This window comes from Haemaphysalis longicornis, unplaced genomic scaffold (genome assembly GCF_048455015.1).
Source record: "Haemaphysalis longicornis isolate Haplotype H1 unplaced genomic scaffold, Haemaphysalis longicornis Haplotype H1 scaffold_7, whole genome shotgun sequence".
Classification (NCBI taxonomy): Eukaryota; Metazoa; Arthropoda; class Arachnida; order Ixodida; family Ixodidae; genus Haemaphysalis; species Haemaphysalis longicornis.
In genome coordinates this window covers 76,247,204-76,271,565 of record NW_027526422.1, presented here as the reverse complement: position 1 = coordinate 76,271,565, position 24,362 = coordinate 76,247,204, and the positions used below count along the sequence as shown (strand labels likewise).

The 24,362-nt window shown below is 47.3% G+C and overlaps 1 protein-coding gene across 1 annotated transcript in view; it reads right to left on the bottom strand.

Moving 5' to 3' along the window:
* Positions 1-1,000: 1,000 nt before the first annotated feature.
* Positions 1,001-24,362, bottom strand: part of LOC144145989 (E3 ubiquitin-protein ligase MIB2-like) — a 60,159-nt gene continuing 36,797 nt past the window's right edge. The window contains exons 16-21 of the mRNA XM_077677879.1: positions 23,121-23,280; positions 16,795-16,949; positions 8,191-8,317; positions 4,796-5,020; positions 3,090-3,277; positions 1,001-1,405 (exon numbers count right to left, since the gene is read on the bottom strand). Coding sequence (XP_077534005.1) covers positions 1,360-1,405; positions 3,090-3,277; positions 4,796-5,020; positions 8,191-8,317; positions 16,795-16,949; positions 23,121-23,280 — 901 coding nt within the window. The 3' untranslated portion in view covers positions 1,001-1,359. The remainder of the gene's footprint in view (positions 1,406-3,089; positions 3,278-4,795; positions 5,021-8,190; positions 8,318-16,794; positions 16,950-23,120; positions 23,281-24,362) is intronic.

Below are 24,362 nucleotides of genomic sequence, written 5' to 3'. Positions count from 1 at the left end.
GCGTTACCATACTGTAGCGGGCCGTTTTCTACCTTCGCTTTCTTTTCGACCGTATTTGTAGCTGGCTTGTTTTTGTTCAGGAAGAAAATAATCGTTTTGTAAAACATGGTGCTCACTCGTCAAATTGGACTCGTAAGACCCTGTCGCTAATGCCATTTGGCCAGTGTCGTCTGAGACAACCCCAAAGCGCCGCAGTGCTGCGCAGCTAAAACAAGCATAGTGCGTGCGGTACCAACAGCAGCACGCATTGGCACTTGCATTGGCACTTCTATGTTTTTACGTGTACTTTCATAACTTCCACTTCTTATCCCACCATTCTTACTGCTATGAAAACAATGTGCCCTAAATTTAGGCGCAAATAGCTCGTTCGGCAAGCTTATAAGCTCTGCCTTAATTTGCGTTTGCCGGCCTCAGCCAATCACAGAGCTGGTGCGTATGACATCACAGGTTCTGTTGCAGGAAATGAGCTAGTGGGTCGCATGGCCATTCCCTTTTTTCCTAATTATGTAGCTTATTTGAGTGCAGTTTACGTTAAGAATGGTGTCAGTATATTCTAGCGAGGCAATCTTTCGAATGAACCAAACTTGTGTATCGTCTGCATGGCCCCTTTAAGAGCGGTCCTCCTGCCAGCCGATACTTGCAGATCTTGCATGTATACCGAAGAGAACTGTCGGCTGAAAACGACACCTTTACTGTACACTGCTGTGAAAGATAACTCGCATTCAAGGCTGTAAAAACCACGTTCACACCTCCTACGGGAAAAGTTCCCCAGTTATGACAAGTCCTACAAAGAAGAGGGAGAGGGACAGGTGTGCGGGCAACTCTCCATGGTTTTTTCAGCACTTTGTCAAACAACACATGAGCACATTGTTTTGTGTCGCCCTTCTCAGGCACCACTGGACGACAAATTATGGTTCTTCCCACATGCCCAGCGTCCACAGATAATGCACACAGGAAGGCAGCCATTTTCATTCGGGGCTCAATTATCAAGCCATGGGACACTGCATGTTACGGTAGTACATTTTTTATTCTGGTCTTTGATTTCCCAAAAAACCCTATTTCATAACTCGCGTGGGATCAAACTGCAACCACCTGTCCTTTCAAGTTCGCAATGGTTGGCTTCTTCCACTGTTTTTGCTCAGTGGACAAGTTAATCACTTTCAAAATTAAATCTCTGCTTTACGTAAAGTCAGCACAACCCATGCCGTCCACACCAATATTTGGAGCACAACTGCCACCGCACGCTAGGCACGCAGGAATCGGGCAGCGCATTGCAGATATGGAATTCAAGGGTGTGCGCCGCTGTCACTGGCACTCCTCATGCAGTCAGGAACAGTTCCTCTTGAGGCGTCCAGATGATCATCTCAGCATGGTGGGCTCGACGGTGTTTGAAGTCGTCGCATCACTAGGAGAAAATGGGGAATGCATCTCATTAGGATTCTAGTCATGCCTGGTAGGGCTCCAATTTGACTTGCTAACTGAGGAGAGTGAAGGGATGGTGGCAAAGTCTGGGTGGGAATCGGAGGCATGGGCATGAATTTAGCTGGTCAGGATGAATTCTTCATGCCACCTGAAGAATGCGAATGTTGTAGCACTGACAGCCATCAAATATGTAAGAAAACCACCCGAAGAGACGCAGACACACCAACAGAGTAGATAGGATAGCCAGTACAGTCCTGTCTACTCTGTTCTTGTGTCTGCATCTCTTCAGCTGGCTGCATTTTATTCATCACAAACAAGTGGCCCCAGTTTTAAGCTTTCCTAATCAAATACACAAGGTCTTCTCACAGTTTTCAAAATTTCAAATGCACGCTCGTGAAGAAAACTGCAGATCCGGTGCATGCAACACTGCTGCAAAGTTCAGTGATTATTGGAGCCCGCTCATTAAAAGTGGGAGCGTGCCTCAGTTGTTCTTGGGAAAACCCACATCAAGCCACTTCTTCTTGCCACAGCTTTTCCCTGTGTAAGGGCCGTGATGCCCCTGGCAGTCAACCATCCTGCACTGTTATTATAAACTGGCTGTCTGTACACTGAAGTCTAATTCCATATGCCGGCAATAAAATGTTAGAGAAGTTTGAAACGCCAATTGCGTTATTTGTCACATGCTAACACTGTCTGTCTATGCCACCAAAAAGTAAACATGTGCAGGAGTATGCAAGTAAGTATAGAAACCAAACATCGGAAGAAAACAGTGTGCCCGCAACAGACCGAAGGTCTGCAAATAATGCAAGATTTGACAAACCCAACAGAAGGCTTTTAGAACACTTGAGAACCTAAAATGCCTTGAAAAGCTTACATGTAATACGAGTTTCTTCGTACCGTGCTTTTCTCGAGAAAACCGTGGTAAGAAGAAACTCGTATCACACACATGATCACGAGTTTCTCTCATGCACACATTCATGGATGGGCATAAAGCTAAGTGACTTTCCAAGTGGAAACACCACATGGGAAGTCTGCCGGCATAAATTAAGCCCTGAAAGGGGCCATGAAGACAAAGTTCAACTTTGGTTCACGATATCAATGATACCCAATTCACCGTAAACTTCAAAAAATAGATATATTAAGCAAGATAGATGAAGTAGTGGCCGCCCCCCATCCACATCCACTGTCTGGCGATTTCTCTGCGATGTTACAGACTCGTGCCTTTGGTGGCCGACGATCTAAAAAACCCGCAATGAACATGACTGGGCAGTTGTAGCAGGGCCTCCAGTTCCGTTTGATCACATCACCCTATTGCTATCATGCAGTTATTGTTATCATGCAGATGGGTGGGTTCCCACAGACTGGTTCTTTCAAACTGAACAAAGATGATGATGATGATGAAGATTTGGTTTTACTGGTGCAAGATTGACTATGGGCAAAGAGCACCAAGGACATGGAAACTCAACAAAGGTGCATTTTATCTTCATGAGCCCTTTTAAATGTCCATCAGCATACCGCATGCCACCAAACCTAACGTACCACCCAACCTAAAGAAGCAGAAATCAAGCAGCAGCCCTGCATGAGGCATGGGCTGGCGGTACAACATAAAAACAGACATCACCGCTCGCTCATCTTGCTCGAACGGGTGAGCAAAGCGCACAACTTACCATTTACGAGCTTTCCAGGCAAGGAGGAGCTTTGGCGCGTGGGGTCCAAACCTCCGGGCCATCTGCAGCGGCGTTACCCCGCTCTTGTTCCTCAGGTGGAGGTCGCCACCCCTGCTGGCCAGAAAGCAGGCCAGGGCTAGGCCGGGGTCGAAGGCCGGCCGACGCGACTCCAGAAGCTTGTTCACGATCTGTTAGAAGATCGAGCACATCTTTTTGTTTTTACTTGCAGTGACATACATCTCGAGCCCATCGGCTGCCCTTGTAACTACGCAAAAATTCAGCTGATACACTCGAGACTGTTCAATTTTCTAAGCTGCTTCAATCAGAAAAAAACCTTATGCACGTAAAGGGCCCAACACGACAAAATACTACCTTCTTCAGTTTGGAATAAGTAGCCTTTAGTGACTCACTCAGCTACATTCCAGCCACAAGATGTCTTTTAACCAAAAAAAAAAGAGAAATATTGAAAAGCTTCCACGAAATATGATGAAACGGAACTACGGGCCCGGAGCAATCTCCCAGTCCTGTTTCTTGTACGTGGCACTGACCAGCAGCCACAAATTGCACAAACAAGATTCTCTGACGTCACAGAAAAGTTGCAGGAAAGTGGCTCCACTGCTTGATATGATCGCTTTAGTATCTCCACTATTTGTTTGAAGTGCGTGATAACGTTGGTGTCAGCGTTGTTGGGAAAAGGCAGCTTTTTTAATAAATCAAACTTGCATTTTGTCTTCATGGTCTCTTTAGAGGGGCCATGCAGACAAAATGCAAGTTTAGTTTCCTTCGACCGACTGCTTGTTAGAATGACACTGACACCACTGCCAACGCAAACTTCACTCGAAAAGGCTCAAATTGAACAAAGAGAATGGCCATGCGACAAACCCGCTCATTTCCTGCACTAGGACCAACGTCATATTATGGGCAGCTGTGCAATTGGCTGAGGCCAGCAAAAGCAAACCCAAGTTAGGGAGGGCTTATACGCTTGCAGAATGAGCTATTTGGACTTAAATGCGATGCGTATTCTTTTTGTAGCGGTAAGAATGGTGGGGCAAACAACAAAAGTTACGAACGTACCCGTAAAAATAGAAGCATTATGCCGGTTATAGCTGCACAGCTTTCCGGCGCGTTGAGCTTACACTGGCCAACTGGATTAAGTGACATTGTCTTTTTTTGTCGAGCGTATACTCAATGTTACAAGAAATGACTATGTACTATTAACCATACAAAAATTAGGTAAAGATCCAGTCAAACACAAAGCGAGTGCGGAGAGCAGTCCTGAGCAGTATTGTGGCACCATTTAAAAGGACTGAACAATGCACTATGCCGTTTGTTTGAAAAACAAGCAGCAGGTTTGTTTGAAAAACTTCTGCGAGAACACTGATCTTTGTAACACCGTGAACCTTCACCACAGCCACTGCCAATAGTTTGCGTTTAGGCCCCCCATGCCCTGATGTGCAAAACCATTCCAGACAAACAAAAGTGATGCAATATTACGGTACTTCAATTAACTCTGCACTACTTCAATTGCCTCTGCAATATTTGAAAGTCATGAAATATTTGAGTAGGAAATATTCAATTCGAATTCAAAAATAATATACATGCACACGTTCAGTAAATACGGTTCTATTTCTCTAATGCAGGCCTTGTAGTTGCAACATACGGCAGCGCACGGAGAAGCAAAAACATGCACTGGCCACACCACCCACCCCTCTGATGGCCGGAGCGGTTGAGAGACTGTAGTGCGAATCCATCTTCAGAGACAGCCACTGGCCCAAGCTCGTGTGCATGGCCGTGTTTCCGTCTTCAGCTGGCCGGTTGATGTCGGCACCGGCTTCGACCAGCAGCTCCACCAAGTGGATTTTTCCACCGTACACGGCCACGCCAAGGGCCGTTGTCTGCCGGCTGAGTTCTGCGTCGACCGTGCAGTGACCCTGCAGAAAAAATGCGGGCGGTTGCACGTAGCTGACACACGGGAAGTGCTGCCCGCTAAGCAGTGAAATCTTCTTCCTCCTTTTTTGGTGGGAAGGAGCAGGTCTGATCTCCCTTTCTACCGTACATCACTTTTGGCCTATTGAGGACAAGAGTTCATTGGGAATACCCACTAAACCACAACCCTGCCTGTTGCCATAGCTTGCACACAGTTGTGGCGAGGTGAAGACCTGGGGAAATCCGCTGACTCAAACATTAGCCTCTCGGACAGAGGATTACCCAGGGCTCCTTACCACGGCGACAAAAATGCGATGGCATGAGGCATGAATGCCCGTAAGTTGACAAATTTCATAGCATGGCCGCTGTTATGGGGAGGACGTCGCCCGTTTGTGTCTTTTGTGTCAATGTCTTTATCATTCAGGCTTGCCTGTAAAGCGTGTTCCATTCATTATGAAAGACGGCCTAATCCTTAAAGTTAAGCAAGGTTTTGTTATACAATCGTGGCGAAAGCATGGCCAATTTTTGTCATTCTGGACACAGTACCACACAACTAGACGCAGTTAACATCTTTGTTGGCTCCTTGGTACATGTCCCACTGTAATCCCACCGCAGAGCAGACTGACACAAAAGAAAAATGGCATGGACCGAAGCTGCATAGCGACTGAAAGTGATGTGAACACGGGCTTTTTTTGTTTAACTCTTTCCGTACCGCACGCGCGATTTCGATCATGAGCGATCGAAATCGATCGGAGTTTTCAAACGCTGATTTGAAAGTCGCGCCGGGCGCTTTGAAACGTTTGGCGCCATCTACCGTGTAGCACAAGAAATAAGCTTTCATTTGTTGTGTAGTTTGTATTTTTTGAGCCAGGTGGCGGCAGTTTAAAGCCCGCCGGGAGAAGCGTATACGCGGCGTAGTTGCCGCGGAAGATGGCTGCGCCCCCGCGAGCTCGACGCTTGCTCCCAAACACCGCAAATCGCGAGATTATACTCAATCTTCGGTGGATTTTCGGGACTTTACTAGCAGCAGTGACTCTTCCGATGATTTCGATCAGTTTTGACAGTGACGATGACGACAATCAGCCCGGAACATCAGCGGCCGCCAACAGGTAAGCGAGCGGCTTGTTTCTCTAGTGTAGCCGGTTTTCTTTGAGTGCTCCGCTGACGGTTCGCGAGGTTTATCAGTGTCACGCATGGTTCTATCTTATCTGCAGGGTGTCCACATCCTTTGGCCAAGACTCGCTGCTGCCTCGACAACGGAGTTTTTGCAATAAAAATCTTTACCTAAAACAATCGAGAAAAGCTTTTTTTCTTCGTGGTTTTGAAGCGCTGTAAACAAACTTTTGCAGCTCAGAAACCGCTAAAGTTAGGGCTTTGATTTTTTTAGAGAACATTGTCAAGAAATGCAGAAAACATTTGTATATTTCAGAATTTCTTCTAAAAATTTTTCTTTGAAGTTATAAAGAGCGTCTTCGCAATTTTGTGCTAAATTTGCCCAAAATGTCTAATTTGACAATTTTTATTTTGCTTTTTCTCTCTTTACAATTTCATAAAAGTTATGTCAATAAAAAGAGAATCTATTTAGGTTCATTTTCGTGTGCTTTATACATTTTTTCACCTAACAGGTTTTTCATAAAAAAAACATTACCGGAACCCACAAAAAACGGCACTTTTTCCCCGGTACGCAAAGAGTTAAAGGGGTTGTGCCATCAAATTTGTTGCTTGTGAGTTCTTTGATGCAAACATTTCATATTGCTTTAAAAAGCATGGTACACGCTCTCCCAATCACATATATTCTGAGTAAATAATTTATTATCGCAAAATTCATGTGAACATGATCCGGTTTCGGTTTCTGGGCGCCGATTTAAGCAGCGACGTCAGTGTTATGCGCGAGGACGCTCTGCCATGAGTGTCTGCCATGTGGCGCTGCAGTACGCGGCGACTTTACTGTGGTGTCTGCTCTCACACACACAAGTGGTATTCACAAGGGAAAGCATTTCAGCAGAGAAATTCCAGGGAGGTCGTGGCGTCATCGCAGGCGGACTTTGGCTTGGCTAGTTCCTTTACTCACACGGAGGATCGGACTGTTGGACGGATGTGACTGTTTGCAGTCGCCAATCTCTACTGAAGAGCAGAGCTGCCGTAGCACTGTTGATTCCGCATCGGCGGCGGTTTCTGCTAAATCCCCTATGTACTGATCATGTCAGCCGCCCAAAGAGCGGCCGTGGACGTGATGCAGGCCCTGCGAGTGTTAAATCCTGCCGCGGCTAGAGAACGACTTGCGAGGCAGTGGGTGGGGAGACGTGCACTGGGAGCAGCCAGCCAGTCTGCCTACAGGTCTGCCTACAGATGTTAGGCTTAACACTCCAGTGGATATTCGACTGCCACTCTCATAAGCACTGCAGATGAAGATTTTTAATGCAATCGGCCATCACATCATTCCTTCCTTTCTCGTATGTGCATTTTTGTTTGGGACTTGAGTCCCATTTAGTGGAGCGGTAACAAGCTATCGCTCGAGCTACCTGCGCCTGCCTGCAACACTTCGCGGCCGTGGCCGCCGCCTGCACAGAGAGGGCATAGCCACAATTTCGTGTCCAGTGTAATAAAAAGAAATAAAAAAATGGTGCCTGGCACTACTCGAGAACTTGAGTTGCGGCCAGCTCCCCGATGAGCTAACAAAATCTCGCCGCCTCTGCCGTCACAGATCAGCTCGTTTGTAGATCAAGAGAAAAAGCTTTGACCTCCGAGCGGAGCGGCAGATGGGACTCGCACATCACTCACACTCCCTCGCTGATTCAACCAAACCGGTAACTGTGATAACTGGGGGTTCACATTGACATCACTCGAGTTGGTAACGTGGTATAACATCACCGAAAGTTTGTTATGCTGGCAATACATTGATGTATTGGTTAGTGGCGCTAGCGATGGGTACCGATCTCCAGAACAAGGTGTCCAAGGACGCGGGTTAAATTTTGGCCATGGTGGCTGCTTTTCAGACACGAGGTGAAGAGTAAAAACACCTGTGTGTCGAGATTTCGGCGCACGTTTAAAGATCCGCGGGTGGTTAAAATTAGTGCGGATTAGAAAAATTAGAAAAAATTTCGATTAGGAAAACCCTCCCCATTTATTAAAACACCACTGAGCATGCAAGTTGATCATGCAATCCTAACAGCACCTGTGTCAGCAGCGTCTTTGAGAGCCTGTAGTGGCCACACTGGACGGCAAACTGCAAGGGGGTGTGTCCCTGTGCAGACCGCTGGTCCGCAAGGCTTGGCTCTCTGGACAGAATCCGATGTGCTGCGCTGTAAAAAACAAAACAAAACTGAGCACATGGACTAAAATATTCGCTTTCGTTTCGATATGTACAGGGTGGTAACCAACGTCCCACACACAAATTCACACCCAAAAAGACTTGAAGGGACACTGAAGAGAAAACCAAAGTTGCTCTAAATAGACAGATTGGCATCCCCAGAAAATGCATATACCAGTATCTGGGGCAGTACCTTGAAAATAATTGCGCAAATATTTTAAAAATTTTACCGCGAATTCGAAGCTACCGTTGACCTGATGGACGTGAAAATACGTACAACGATAGGTCAGCAGTATCAATCACGAGTGCACTCACACAGCCCTCCCTCGCCCCTCATGAGTGAGTGGTGAGTGAGCCTCGCCATTGTTTTGGACTGGTAAGTGTGAGTGCGAGTGAGTGCGAACCCCACGCGCAGTGAGCCCCGCTCACGACTCGTGAATGTGAGCGCCACTTGCGGCAAGCCCCACTCCCCACTCGCGAGTGTGAGAGCAACTCGTGGGGTGCCCCGCTCACCACTAGCGAGTGCACTCACGCCATTTGCAGGGTTAACCGCGGTTAGCGCCACTATTTCGCTTGCACTCGCTGTTAGCTATTTGTCGCAGGAGCCGCTCGCTGCGATGGTTGTTAGCGGCGGGATTGATTTTAGCGTCAGAAATATGTCATCACTGAGCTCCCGCTATGGGGAACCCTAGAATTATTTCTCTGGTGGCGTGTTGAGTTAGGAATATGGTTTGGGTGGCTTTCTGACGCCGTAATGCACTAATACTGTTCGGTTTCATGACTCATGGAGGGTCTGCACACTCGCGTGCGAGGGGAGTCGACAAGAGGCGAGCGCGACTGACTGCGAGTGGTGAGCATAGGTGAGTGCGAGTGGTGAGCCTAGGTGAGTGCAAGTGGTGATGGCGAGTGGTGAGTGTGAGCGCGAGTGGGTGCGACTGGTGGAAGGCGCATAGTGAGAGTGAGTGTGAGTGAGTGCGTGAGGAAAATATATATTTTTCTGTGTGAGTGTGAGTGTGAGTGACGGTTGCCCAGTTTTGCTGAGGTATGCATACAGTGCAACCCAACACCCGCTTTCCTCGCCCGCTCGATTCAAGTCTCTTCCTTTCACGACGCCCTCTCCCCCTCTCTCTGCTTATCAGTGTCTTTGAAAGCCGCGTTGTCGCTCTGCTCTTTTCTTTCCCGCCTTTTTCCCGTCACCACCTTATACTATCATTCGTTTCATTTGGCCTTGGCAGTTTCACACTGTCGCCTCGCCTTTTCACCTCTCAATTTGCTCAACCAGGTCAACCTTATCTCTCGCGCGCAAGAGGTGCAGGGCTGGCGGGTTATAAATAGCAACAGACGGTACAGGGGTCACTTAGCGTACATTGCATGTTTGGCAGGCTAGCACAGATGCTGTGGAGGGGAAGGGGGCATTAAATAGGGGTTTTATTTTTAGACACTTTAGATTTCAGTTAGGGGTTCGCAAATTACGCGAGAACACGCGAAATGTAGTAGTTTAAATAAGTTCTTAGCCCACCTGTCGCGTGAGACCACCTACTAGGCCAGCATTTACCCATATCCCGATTGTACGACACCCTGGTCATACGACGCTTTCACGCTGTCCCTGGAAAGTTGTATTATTCGTGTTCCACAGTAATCATTTCCACTCAACTTGAGTGCAGACTAAGCGATGAAAGCTGCGCGCTCTCTCCCGTAGAGGGGAGCAGTTCGTGGCGTTCTCTTCGGTGGCCTTCCATATATCACAGGCCGGGGAGTTTTCTCCTTTTCTTCGCAACAGGAGGTGTCTATTTCCGGTGTGGTGCAACAAAAAAGCAAGCAGTGATGCCTGCTCGCAAGTGCACGCTCTGGTTGGTAGGGCGTTTTTGAAGCAATAAACGATTGTTGTCAAGTAGTCTGGTTGAAAGAAGAGTATTCAGTTCATCACGCAAACTCTGCACGCACTCAAAACACAAAGTGCCAAAACTGTTTGTACAGGCTCAGGCACAGAAGAAGTTGATGCATAGCACCAACTACAGTGGACCGTCACAGGAAATGCAAGAAATAAACCATTAAGTTGACCAGCAACAGCCAATAGGGCAGCCACGGCCAAAATGACATAATTACAGTGGTGCGTAATGGATGAATTGGTTGGCTGGTTTTTCCCGCATATTTCACAGCAATTCGCGAGCTTACTGCTTTCACATGCACGTGTCATATTTGGCTCAGGTATTCCTGGCAGTGCAACCTAAACATTGCATTGGTTTATTTGCGCTGCTCAAAGCGTGTCACAGGTCCCATTTAAAGCTCTGTAGCATACCAGAAGAGCCTGTTACGCACAAACTTCGAAACGGAATGTCACACTGCAGTGCCCAAGTCCTTTCTTTCCTCCGAATTTTTTGATTTCATCGCTACATCGAGTTAATGGTAGGGATGGGCGAATATTCGGTATTGTCGAATATTCGATCGAATAGCTCTCTATTCGTTATTCGCTTCGATCCGAATGCAGGTATTCGATATTTTCGAATTATTCGATGCTCCCGAATAGGCAGCTAAAAGCCAAGCTTTTCGGCCAAGCTTTCCGAGAGTTACCCCAGGCTTGGCTCAAGACCCACCGACGCGGACATTTCTATAATCAGTGCCGGCACTGCCGAGTTGCTGCCTTGCCTAGAGGTTCGACGAAGCTCTCGGCCGCCAGCACACTTTAGGTTAAAAAAAAAGGCGGCACTGAAACGACACCGCTCCGAAAATAGCGGCACCAAGCCAGCAGACTTGTACAGGCCGCCATTTTGAATAGGCATGCCGCCATTTTGAATAGGCATGCCGCCATTTTGAATAGGCTCGCACAGTGCGGCAGTACGCCGCACTAAGCGAGCCTATTCAAAATGGCGGCTAGCCACTGCGCTTTGCTTGGCTACGGCCGAGGATACTAGTGGCTACAATACTTCTTTTTTTAGCGGAGCTTCTAGGCGGCGCTTAACTCTGCGAGTTTCTAGGCGGCGCCAGAGTCCTTCAATGCTTTACTGGTCACGAAACTTCGGGGTTCGCTTCATATAGGGACCGCGCGCGCCACTAGAGGCGCCACCGCCGCACGAAGGTCATCCAACCGCCGCGCGTGCGGCGTATTGGCCAGCTCTTGGCGTGCAAACGCTCGCTGCTTTTGGTGTCTGCGCGCTGATTAAGTGTTTTTTTTTTCGTAGTAGTTAGCGATGAATAGTCCAGTTATTGTGTTTATCACCTGCCTTCAATGGGGTTTTATTTTTCGAAGTAAGCTACCGTAGACTTCGGCCGCGAACGGCAACGGCTTCTGCGTGCTCTGGCACAAGCGCTGCGCCGTCGTGATTACGGATTTTTAAATTTATATTACTTCTTTTCTTAAAGCAAAGTTATAAATACCACACATACAGTAGCTGTGTAGTCACGGACTGCTGCGGGCCTATCGATAATACAATAAAAAAACTGAAAGAAACCAAGTACGCGTCGTTCAGACTACGCTTAATGAGTCCGTTAATTGCTCTGGAATGCACAGAACGCTAAAAAAGCACCGTATCAGATGTGGCCCCACTGGTGCCGGGTCTTATTTTGCGGCGGTGGTAATTCCTGCCGGCGGCATGTGAAAAAATTGCCTATCTCCCCGCGAGGGGGACTCGAGTAAATGCGTTGCATAGGGGGTGGGTATATTGCGTTAATGTTTAGTGTTTGGGGAGTTGGTGGTAGTGAATGCGTTGTATCAGCAGCTTCTTGACGTAGTTTGAATGAGTCAAGGATATAAGGAGCGTTCGTTCGTAGCCTTTCATTCTGTGTCGGTTTTGTGGCGCAGTGGGAAAATCACCATGTACCTCGCGTTCCACCCACAGGTAGTGAATGCGTTGTATCAGCAGCTTCTTGACGTAGTTTGAATGAGTCAAGGATATAATGCGCGTTCGTAGCCTTCCATTCTGTGTCGGCTTTGTGGCGCAGTGGGTAGAGCACCATGTACCTTGCGTTCCGCCCGCAGGGTCGTGGGATCGAAACCAGGCGCCGGTAAGTATTATTTTTTTATATAGTGTAGGGGGAGGGGTGCGGACCTGTTGTTGAGAGCGAGGAGGGTAGCGTGATGCGGGAGAGGAGGAGTGGGGGAGAGGGCGCACCTGGAACGGCTGTTGCGGACGCCGAGGCACGCCAACGCCGGGTGACATCGTGAGTTAAAGAAATGCTCTGCATTTAAAAAGATAGCCCAATAGTATTGTCGTTTCGATGAGTGGGTACATACTTGAGAACATCTAAAAACGCTGCAGAAACGCGAAGGATCAAAACACGAAGAGATATATGTTACTCCATGTGTCTTTCTGCTTCCACGCTTTGCAATTCTTGCAAAAACAGGAAGCGAAAAAAGAACAATGAAAGTGATTTTATCACACGCAACAAAAAATTTTAATGTTACGAAGGGAGACAAAAGAGCGTGGTTCAGCGTACAAAAATTCATTTTTTCGCGCTGCGATGTGCAGCACACGAAGGAAACAGAATATTGCCACGTAGCCAAGAACGACGCAAAGCGTTTCTGAACGCAGCGAGCTAGCGATCTCCTGCACTACAAAAGACTAGAATGAAACACAAACGTCTAAGAAGCAGTCCGCAGTGTGACGTGAACAGATGAACGTCGATAAAGTGAGTTGCGCGGCGTTTGCTATGCATGCATTACTCTTGGAACGTTATTAATTTCAGATCCATGGAAATAGGATCGAGAACATTGTCGAAGAAACAAAAAAATCAAGTTAGCGACAAGGTGGCACCCTTTCCATATCAAACAATATTGCCCGACGGGACGTACGACAAAAAGAGCAAACGGGCGCTCCGGTTGAAACGCCAGATAAGAAACCGGAATCGGCCACGCGCGATTACAAAACAAACAAAACGAACCCTAAGGGATAATTCGCGGAAATATGAAAAGTAAAAGCACAAGGATGTCCCAAAGCTTTTTTACACGCAAGCCTGAGCGCAAGGTAATACAAGTTTGCAAACAGGTAATGAAGCACCGGTATAACCTGACTAATATGACAAAAATCCGGCTTTACGTTAGCCTTGTACAATTCCAGACCCACGATGCTCTCAAAAGGGTACATTGCTTTTTCCATTCTCACACACAGTGTATTTCCACACACTGTCGCACACTTATAATCGAAGCTTAAATCTCCCGTTGCTTGCCTTGGAATGGCGCCCCTCCATTTCTCACACAGCTGCCCGTCGCTCGGTCAACAGAACAAGGAAACATTTTCTGTGGTATCGTTGTACAAGGAACGACATCCCGGGACGCAACACATGTTCGGCATCGTCGTTGCACTACTTAAGTCGCATCACAAGAGCGCGATATGCACGTTACATTTTTTTCCCGCACAAAACAAACACAACTCGCCGCGGTTCCGCCGTTCGAGCCAGCGCAACGCCGCCCGAGGAGTGACCTCAGTGAGAGGGTGGCGCCACCGCGCGGCGGCCAAACGCAGCATATGAAGCTCTCCCATTGAGTTACGGAGCAGTTTCGTGACCAGTAAAGCATTGAAAGACTCTGGCGGCGCTTAACCAAGACTCTCCTGCAGGCCTACGTAATTGTAGGTATAGTCACTCAGCTGGCAACTTGTGAATGAGCAGCCGGTGGAAACTGCGGCACCTAGAGCATGTGGGGCAACAGGCATTTCTTCATGAAAACTTGTGAATACAGCAAAGGAAAGCTGTGTGTAAGATTTTGCAATAAATGTTCAACTGGTAATAGTTTTACACAATGCTGTGCCTACGTGAATTCTAATTATTAGAAAAAATTGTGTACATTAGTCAGGTCACAAGTTGCTCATTTGTCTTTGTGATTTGCAATGTGCACTATTCGAACTATTCGATTCGAAATTATTCGACCAAATCACTATTCGCTTCGAATTCGCTTCGAACCTCAAAATCTATATTCGCCCATCCCTAGAGTACTTCGCAAAGTTTGTTGAAGGGAGATATTCTGTTGTGCCGGACGCCAACATTCTGTTCTCGAATACCTCGCGCTCCCGGTACAGCCACTCTGTTTTGCCTGCGGTTAGTGCACTCGCCCTTTGAGTGGGACTGAAAGAACTGGTGGGTTACGCGGGTAACGGAGTGGCTACCGAGAGAGAGGACTAGAAGTAGGGTATGATGGTCATACCCTACTTCTAGTCCTCTCTCTCGGTAGCCACTCCGTTACCCGCGTAACCCACCAGTTGTTTCAGTCCCACTCAAAGGGCGAGTGCACTAACCGCAGGCAAAACAGAGTGGCTGTACCGGGAGCGCGAGGTATTCGAGAACAGAATGTTGGCGTCCGGCACAACAGAATATCTCCCTTCAACAAACTTTGCGAAGTACTTCTCTTATGGTTTATTTCCGTAAGTACTCACTAAATCCACCATCGGCGGCAATAAGCGATTCGATTCGGCTTCGCAAACGGCTGCATGCACGGATCAGGTGCTCCTTAGAGATTTTGACCGTTGATTGAGAAATGGCGGCTTCCAGCGAGTCTTTTGTATTATGTGGTCCTTTGTTGGCCTCTCTCTCAACGACACCCCAGACATAGTAGTCGAGCGAATTTAAATCTGGAGAAGTAGGAGGCAAGTTGGGAGTGACGGAGTCGAAAAATTTTTTAGCCATGCCACTATTGGTTTGGGGGGACGCAGGCGATGAGGACAGGAGCCAAATCTTGCTGAAAGACATATGGTCTTCCTTTAGAAACACTCTACAGTTAAACCTCGTTATAACGAGACGGGCTATAACGAAATAATGGATATAACGAGCAAATCGCAATTCCCCTTGAAAGTCCCCATAGAAGCCAATGTATTTAAAACCTCGTTTTAACGAGGTAAAATTTGCTCGTTACGGGATACAACGAACAAATTTCGTCGAGAAATCAAATTTTTAGCTAATTTTACAACAGTGCGCAACGCGGATTTGAGACAGTGTGCGGCGCGGCAACTGTATTAGCAGTTCAAAACTCCCGCCACGCGCGCGAAGCTGGATGGCGCGTCGTGCGGACGCTGCGCCCGCGAAGCCATTCCCACCCTCCTCTCGCTGCGCACGGCATGCAGACAATGGGGCCCTTCGATTCACTGTCTCGGACTCACCGCGGGCTCCCCGAGAAGCAGTCCGACGTTCGTTTTTCCCATGTATCCCTATGGCTTCAGGGAATCAGACTACCCGCGGACTATCCGCGGTGAGTACGAGAAGAGCCCCAATGCACACGGCGCACGCGGTTGCGTCGCCTTCCTGTCCCCCCTCCTCCCCCGTTCGTATCGCCGACGTCGCTTTATCGTCGTACTGCCCGCGTGATTACAACAACGCGAGTGCGACAGGCGGGAAGCGAAAGCGAAAGACTATCACGCTTGAACAGAAGACGGCTATGATAAAAGCCGTCGCATCGGGCGCGATGGAAGGTAAGGTGCATTCCGTGGTAAGGTGGCAAGAGACTTTGACGTGTGGACGAGTACGCTGTCCACCATCGGGAGCAACCGAGAGTCCATCGTCAGCGCTGTTGCACGTGGCGTGAAAGGAAGCGCTAAGGACGGCGTCGGAGGCACTAGATGCGGTAGACGTGCTGCGCCGCTACTTCGGCGCACACGAGGGCTTGAACATAGCGGCCGCAGCTGAGCGAGCCATCGCTCGCATCAGGAAGGTACATCAACGTCCAATTACGGACTTCTTCGTAGCCAAGTCTGTTTGAAATACGAGTTTTGAACTGCAATAAAGTAGGTTCGTGACTTTTCCTTTTTACCTCCGGAATGTGTTTATTTTACTGACTACCGCCGTGCGGCAAGATGCTATTTCGCCCGCTTTTTGTTTTAGGATGGTTTTAGGTAACTACAATGCATAATATTTGCAGTAAATGTCGGCTACGGCTATAACGAAATATTGGCTATAACGAGCAAATCGCGGCGCCCCTTCAATTTCGTTATAACGAGGTTTAACTGTATATCCATGGCTTTACAATGGTGGCAAGCACATCCACGTAACCCACAGCATCAACGCGGAGTCCTGCAAAAAAACGTGTGGCGGCATGACCTCACCCTCATTGCGGACAATGGATCACACAACCGCCGGAAAAATTAAAGGGTTCTGACGGTGCCTGGCCCTTGACTGTGCTTTTTCCTTTTAGCCACAGATGCCACGTCACTGCCACAACACAACAGCGCTGTCTGCACCTTGTAAACGAAAGACTTAGCTACTTTCAGAAAAGTGGCAGTTTCCAAGTCGCTGCATGATGTTTCACGAGGACTGCATGATGTTTCATTTCCTGCTTCAACTTGGACACTTACATCTTTGAACAAACTGCGCAGTATGAATGATAAGGGACCGACGAGCAAGAAGCCATACCTCTAGATATATATGATGAGACTGCTGCTGTGTATGGCGATAAGGAATAACGTTCTCAAATACCTCACGCACCCGGTTGTACAAAACCCCACACAACTCTCCTGGGTGAGAGCTAAGCGTCAGTCAATCAGTGCTCACCCGTTGTGTCCCAGCATGGCCGCCAAGTGAAGCGGGTTTATGCCCCGCTTGTTCTGGATGGCAAGGTTCGCCCCGGGCGCGTTCACGAGCACGTCAATGACCTCCAGGCTGTTGTTGGCCACAGCAGTGAACAGGGGCGTGTCACCATTGTCAGCCTGCAAAGCATGAGACGTGAAGGTTGCATGAACACAAGGAAAAACTCCGAGGACTCCCAAGCACCTATTTGTTGTGAATGCAAGAGCATGAACATCTAGTTGAATGTCAGAAACGTCCTGCTTCTGTTTCGTGTTGTTGAAGGGCGGCGCTGTAACTATTCCGCTTGGGACACTGTGCTTCACGATCCACCTTAACAGATTTGACAGTCTTCGATCTGTCACCTATACATCACTTCTTATTCTTGCCGCCATGTTATGGGCGAACTGACGGCGGCAGTGAATTTCGCTGCCACCCTGTTTGCTCATTTGGCTGCACTCTTCCACTCTCTCATTTAACCTGTGGTGTTCTGGTGTGGACGGTGGATGGCCACCTTTCACTATTGCCAAGCGAAAGCTCGTTCTATGAAATGTCTCACACTATTGGCGATGAGCACGACCACGGGCGGCGCTGCGAAGCACGCCTCCATGACGTCGGCTTAGGGATTCTCGCATTTGTGTCGTCTGCTTCACTTGGGCTCGCTCTCCCTGCTGTTGTTTTGCGCTAGGTTTTCCTATGATGCTTTCCCGCTCCAGATTTTGCGCGTGTGCAACTTTTTATCATAATAATAGACTTAACTCTTTCGCTACCGCGCCTATCAAAATCGATCAATTTGATCGGTACTTTTGGGAGCGCCTTTTCATAGCGTTCCAGGCGTTTCTCGAACAAGTAAAGCTGTTCGGAGTTAGATCCGAAAATGGCCTTTCAAAATCAGTTTTGTTTTCATTTTTGCAACGGAATCGTGATTTTTGACATGCTTTTGAATCACCTGGGTGTGGAAAAGGGGCGTGGTCATCGCGCGTCACGGCTACCAACGAAGAATGCGTGCAACTCGTAATTACTCTGCACCAGCGCTTGTTTTTTGCTATTAGGGCGTGAATGAGGAACTAGCAAACGATTTTCAATCGTTAGGTTCGCGCTCTGACAGTAATAATCCCAGAAATCGGCTGAAAAATTCAAGCAGTGCCTGGTTGCAAAGCTACTTTATGATTTTAGGCAGTTTTATTGCCTTTGTGCACGTTGTTCTAAGTAATGTGGTAGTTCTACTTACCCCAGGACCATTCGCAAACAGTTTCCAACAGTTTCGGTTTCGTTTCTGCATCGCGAAATTCATATTTAGCGCTACTGCGCAGTTACCGAACTTCAAGGCTACCTGTTATGGCGCCTGAAGCGTCCGCGACTGATCCTCGAACAAAGCACGGCGCTCCTGATTTCCCCCACCCTAACCCGATTTCTGCGATAAGAACTTCAGATGCAAGTCAAAAGATCACACCCAGTCGCCAGATATCTGTTCCGCCGAGGACAGCGCTTCAAACCGGCCTTGCACTGCCAACTGTTTGCCTTCCAGTTTCGTTTCCATGCGAGGGTATATCCAGGTGTCTAATGGTGCTGCTTAGTTGAACTGTCTATTTGGACGGAGTCTCTGATAAGTTTTTGTACTGTTTCATTTGAAAAATGTTAGGTGGTGCTGCAATAGAGGAGGCTCGTTGTGCTGATCTTTTTCAGCGTGCAACTGCTACTCGGCCCAAGATCGCAGGGCACGATTCTAGCTCATCGTACCTCATTTTTGCGAGCAAGGCTACAATTGCGAGTAAGAAGATGATAATAAAGCTCAGCTTTATGTTTTGAGAGATAACTGACCGTGAACAACAACAAGCGTCAGCCACGGCGTTCCGTTTTCAACTTCATGCACGTTTTTTTCCACATCGCGTGCTTGTCCCAAATATTGTGCTCGCTGTAAATGCAAAGTCAGCCATTGACAAGATGTTTTTACGTTATGTGGGGGCAAATTGGTGCCTCTGATAATGACAAACCGCCAGATTTATTCCAGGAAACCACCCGAAATTGCACATTTTGAATTGGAGGTTGAGCTTCACCGCATGACACGAGCACCGTGCATGCTAACATTTTTTTTATACCTGACAAACTGTTCCGCGCAAGTTGGCATTTTTCTAGGGCGTGTTTTTGAAATGTTTTCCTACAAAATGTATATTCTAATTTTTTTCTACTACCGGTGGTTTGATATACACAACTCCTTTTTTATCATTTTTTTCGACAACTTGACAAAAATTTTGGTTTTGATATGTTTTTTACAACTATGATATATAAAAACCTTTAAAAAACTTGAATTATTGGAAATGCCGTTAAATAATCTGCATTTTGTGCTCCTGCAATTAGTGCCTAACCAATTTTTTAGCAGGCCAATTTTTTAGCAGGAAAAAAAATGTTTTCTTGGACCCCTAAAATTAGTCAATTTTCCGGCAGTAGCGAAAGAGTTAAAATGGCATACACTAGCTCAAGGCGTGATTTAAAGTATAGTTTTGGATACCACTGCGGGGGAAACATTGCTGGCGTCTCCCCAGTCCTTGCGAAGCCGGTCCTGTGCCGAGCGTGAAGGCTAGGCGTCAGCTTCTGCATTCAGCAATCTTTCGAACAAAGGGAAAAGCCAGTTGCTAACAACCGACAACAGCGAAAAGGCAAGACGAAAACAAATTTCACGCCTTCAGTGCTGTCGGCTTTGGAAGAAGGAATCTCGATTCCCCGTAATCGTGTGCAAAGTAAAGCGGTTTTTCAACCTTGCCGAACGCTCGAAAGTATTGTATCACATCAGTTAACGTTGTCATGGCATTGAAGTGTTCCGACATGCACTATGGGTGGCAAAACCTGCAGGTTGAGTACGAAAAAAACCTACTGTGTGTATAGCTGCGTGCTGGGCCCGCTTGCTCGAAGCCAAATAAGACAGTCTTATTCGCAGTCTAATCTTATTGGCAGTCTTATTCGGGGTCTTATGTTCCCTAGGCTATAAGACACTTTCCGGAAACTTATAAGACAGCGAATAAGACCCAAAATAAGAATGCAATAAGACTGTGAATAAGACTGCTCCGAGCAGTCTTATTCACGGTCTTATGCTGACGTGGTCGGTCATTTCATCATAAAGATCGACCTCCATACCGTGAAAAACGAGTGCAGTAGCCGCAGAAGTGGCGAACGATGCCGCGCAGCGGCCGCTTGACCGTCTGCTTCGAACAAATAAATGACTGTTCTGAGGAGATCGACGCTGTTGGAAACGCCGTCGGGAGAGAGGGTGGAAAGGGCCAGACAACGCCGGTGCCGGAAGCCGCAAGGCCTACCTTCTTTGATGTGGCACCGATGGCTGCAGCCAACCACCGTTTTCAGCTTTCGCTGTGCGCTATGGGTGTGTGCTTGTTTTTCCCGGGTAGCGCGGTTTTTTTTCTCCCTCACATCAAACAAAGATGGACAGGAATGATAGTCTGCGGCCCAATATTAGTCCCGAGCAGACATCGGGTGGCCAAGCGCGGGGTGTGAATGTGTGATCGTCTGCTATGCCAGCTGTCACCACATTAGCTACGAAAAGGCGGCACGGAAATGACGGAACAAATGTATGGTTTTATAAAATCGTACCCATTAACTCAGGAACAACAAATAGGCGTTCACAGAACTACAATGGGACAACAAAATTACACACGACAGCAAAACGCTAGCAGCCTGTAGTACCTCTGCCCGTGAGCGTCAAATAAAATCGCGTTTTCAACGAGACGCTGCGCAGACTCGTGTCTTTTCATCCTTCTCTTCGAAAGTGGCGGTTCCGAAGCTTAATTGTTTGGGTTTCTACTTTGATTGCACATTCTGCTTGAGCAATAGCAATCTTTTGCATGTAACAGCAGCATGCATATCAACATTCGGCTATTTTCTACAGCGTGATTGTTAACAGCTGCAGCTCTCGCTAAGCGAGCGGCTAGGCAGCAGATTTTTGTGATCGTGTCACCGTTCCAGGCGGCATGAGCCGCTGGAGTGCTCGTTGCATCCGAGTCTACGACGATGAACCCAAAGTCAATTCGCAACTTTCTAATTCACAGTGAAATGAAAAGCACGACTCATGTTGCAACAACGTGAGACAACGTCGTTGCTTTTTGCGTCAACCCAGTGGGTTTTTCGGGCCCACGCTTCGAGCAGACGATCTTTGTTTGTGACTTCGTTTACGCGGCCGGGCGACCGAGGCCCGGCCGCGTGAGTTGGCCTACCAAGGATGGCGGATCATTGTAACGCATCTGCCACAAGGCCCAAATACGCCGTCTGATGGTCAGCATTTCTTGAATTTATCCAATAATGGTTAAAAATAAACGCTTGCTCAACGCCGGCGGCGGCAACAAGCAGTTTTGCGGTGTATTCCCCGCTTTTCCCTAGGGGCCTCTCTCGTGCTCGTCTAGGTACCCGCTGTCCCTATTGTCTTCAATAAGACCGCTCTGTAGCCTGGCCCGAGTGCTTTCGAGCAAGCGCACTAGTCTGAATCTTGTTCGCGCTCTTATTGAAGTCCATGAATAAGACTAGACTGTGAATAAGACTGCCAATAAGAACGTGTGCTCGTGCAAGCGGGCCCTGGTTTTACCAGGCTTCTAACCAGTATGAAAGCTTATTGAGCAAAATGAGACACGTCTACAGCAAAAATACAGTAACACTATGTTTGTTCAAACCCGGAGGGATAGTTTGTTACAATTCCCACAGACATATCTTCCCAATATTCAGAATATACATTATAGTAAAACTGCACTCAAGAGCAGGAGGAGGAGGAGGACACACTATTTAGCAGTAAAATCGACCTGGTTAGTGGGCGGGCTCCTTAGTCCAGGACAAGAGAGCAAGAGTAATTTTCTTCCATTCATAGAACGCCATCCCAAGTAGGCCAGAGTTTGTTCTTTACGCCTCGGAGGGTTGGAAAACAATAAAGAGCAGCTTGGACATATTGATCGGTTTCGATTCTTGTTATACTAAAAACCGACACGTATACAGTAAAACCTAGTTACAAGAGACACTGTTACAAGAGACACTTGGTTATAAGAGACATTTTAATGAAAGCAGTTTGGTTGGTTCTCCTATGTTTGCCATGTTAGCAACATTGCGTGCAAGAGATCTTGGTTACAAGAGACGTTTTTTGGTTGCTTGGAGTGTCTCTTGTAACGAAATTTTACTGTAATATGTACTGTGCTCATTAGCGAGTATATCAAGCCTTCAACACCGTAATCTTGTCATAACCGTTCGAGTTGGGAGTAAGCTCGTTATGATAACGATGGCGATGGTAGAAATTCGAAGCACGAAAGCCGCTTTGTACTCTGCACAACATTGTCTGAGGCGCGATCGTGGTAGCGTAGCACAGACCTTCTCATTGTATTTGCATGTGAACACACAACGCACGCTGCGGATATGCACCTTCTTGCACGCAGCCATGACGAAAGCCAATTTGTGAAGAAAGGAATGTATGCCATACAGCCTTAAGAAAATATCCACACAATCCTTGTGAGCTTCCCAAACATCCCCAAACCTCCCAGTGAGGTGTTTGTGACGGTGCAGAAAAATTAATGCATTGGGCACAGGAAAAAAAAAAAAAAAAAAAAAAAAACATCTGATACAAGTCAACAACAACAAAAGAAATAGAAGACGGCCGCTTTATTTCCTACTGTGCCATGCCTGTGTATGCGTCCGCTGCATGGTGCGTAGCATTAAACTGTTGAGTCTTCATAAGAGCATCTCAAAAATACTGTAGGGAAGCCTACGCATTTTGAATGCTTATTGACGAGTTCTAAGCACTGGATCTCGCAAGTAAGGTAGAAAAGGTGAGTTACACAAGATCATCTGACCGACACACTGAAGAAAGTTGTGCTCTCTCCTTGTGTGTTGTAAACTTGTGCGAAATAGAGTTTGAAATTATTCAGCGGTGTCAGAAGCTGGCAAAAATAGCTCGATTACTAAAACTACGCTTTTTAATGCACTAAAGCATCAAAGCGGGCGATCTCTAGCACAGGCACTGCTGCCCCTTACAAGCGGAACGCAGCAGACGACAGCGGCGTGAGTCCCTAAGCCGACGTCAGAGAGCCAGGGCGCGCCACACAAACATCTCACCACCAATAGAAGACTGCCAAGACACACAGGTTACGACCCGTTTCACAGCTCTAAACGTCGATGCTTTTGTCGATCGTTTCCCTTCTAGAGCGATTTAATGCTGATGCATTAAAAAGGCAAATGCCTTTCGAGGCCAAACCCGACCTAAACACCACCAACAAGCGAGGCAAGGTGAAGGAAAAACAGCAAACCATTCCGCCGTTGCACAGCCATCGTACCTGGACGTTGACATCCAGCCCGATGGCGCATTCAGCCAGGGCACGCACGCAGCTGACGTGCCGGGTGGTGGCAGCGTGAAGGGCGGTCCTGTCGCTCTTGTCGGCCGCATTCACTTTGGCTCCCAGGGTGAGCAGCAGCTTCACCATGTTGACATCGTTGCTGGGAGAAGGTGGAGGAGGAAAGCGAATGACGAGACACGAAGCCACTGTCTTCAGCAATCACAAAAGAGAAGCGCTGCCAAGCTAACTGTGACAAGCAGACAGCACCGATGGCTGGCGATTAGGCCCGTGCAATGACTGGTTATTTCTTTCCAAGAGAATGTGAAGAGGACAATCATTTATTTCTGATCGCTTTAAATTGAAGTTGATGCTTTGATCTCTCTGAGACGAAAACTTACATTTACTGCAGTTAAGTTTCAGTAAGCAGTACAAACAAAAATTTCAGGCTAGGAACTCTGTGAGAACTTTTTATGACGTAAAATGAATACAGCAACAAACTTAAATCAGCACACTTATAGGTTGGCTAATTTTTTTGGAGGAAACTAATCTCTGAAGTATATGAAGTGAGAACTATTATTCGAGGTATACAACTACCCAAATTGTTATTCCTGTTACTGTTTATTCCACATCTCGTCCCATTCTATCCTTGTTGCTATTCTAGTTAATATCAAACTTCTCTTCACAAGTGATAATGTCAACAAAAAAGTCAGCGTCACTCAACTTTTGTTTAATTACTTTTGTTTAATTTCTTGTAGGAAAATTGGGTGTGTGGGAGACATGCTTGCAAGGACCAATAAAAGTGCCCAGCTTTTAAAACTTCGCATGCATTATCTCAACAATCATATGAACCAGTGTGGTGGTGCAGTTTCACCTTGGCACATTAGCTCCAGTCTTAATACTAGTGAGAATGCAATTATTTGATCATTTGAACACGCATGCCCCGACTCTGTTCACGCATGTATTTACACTGTGCAAATATTCCAGGACTGAATTTGCTAAGGGTGTGAATTTTGTTTCCAATGCCTCGTGCATAACATTTCAGGCTTGAAAATTTCAGTATGGGGTCCTCCAAGGGCATTTCATGCCCCAATCGGGGTACCGGTACTGGTAAGAGCATGTAGCATGCAAAGGCTAAGTGTTATAAGAACCTTAGCCGCGGCCAATGTGGGCACCATGCATCAATAAGAGAACTATTTTTCATAGAACCATGAAATCACAAACTTTGGGAAGTTACTGTCCCTC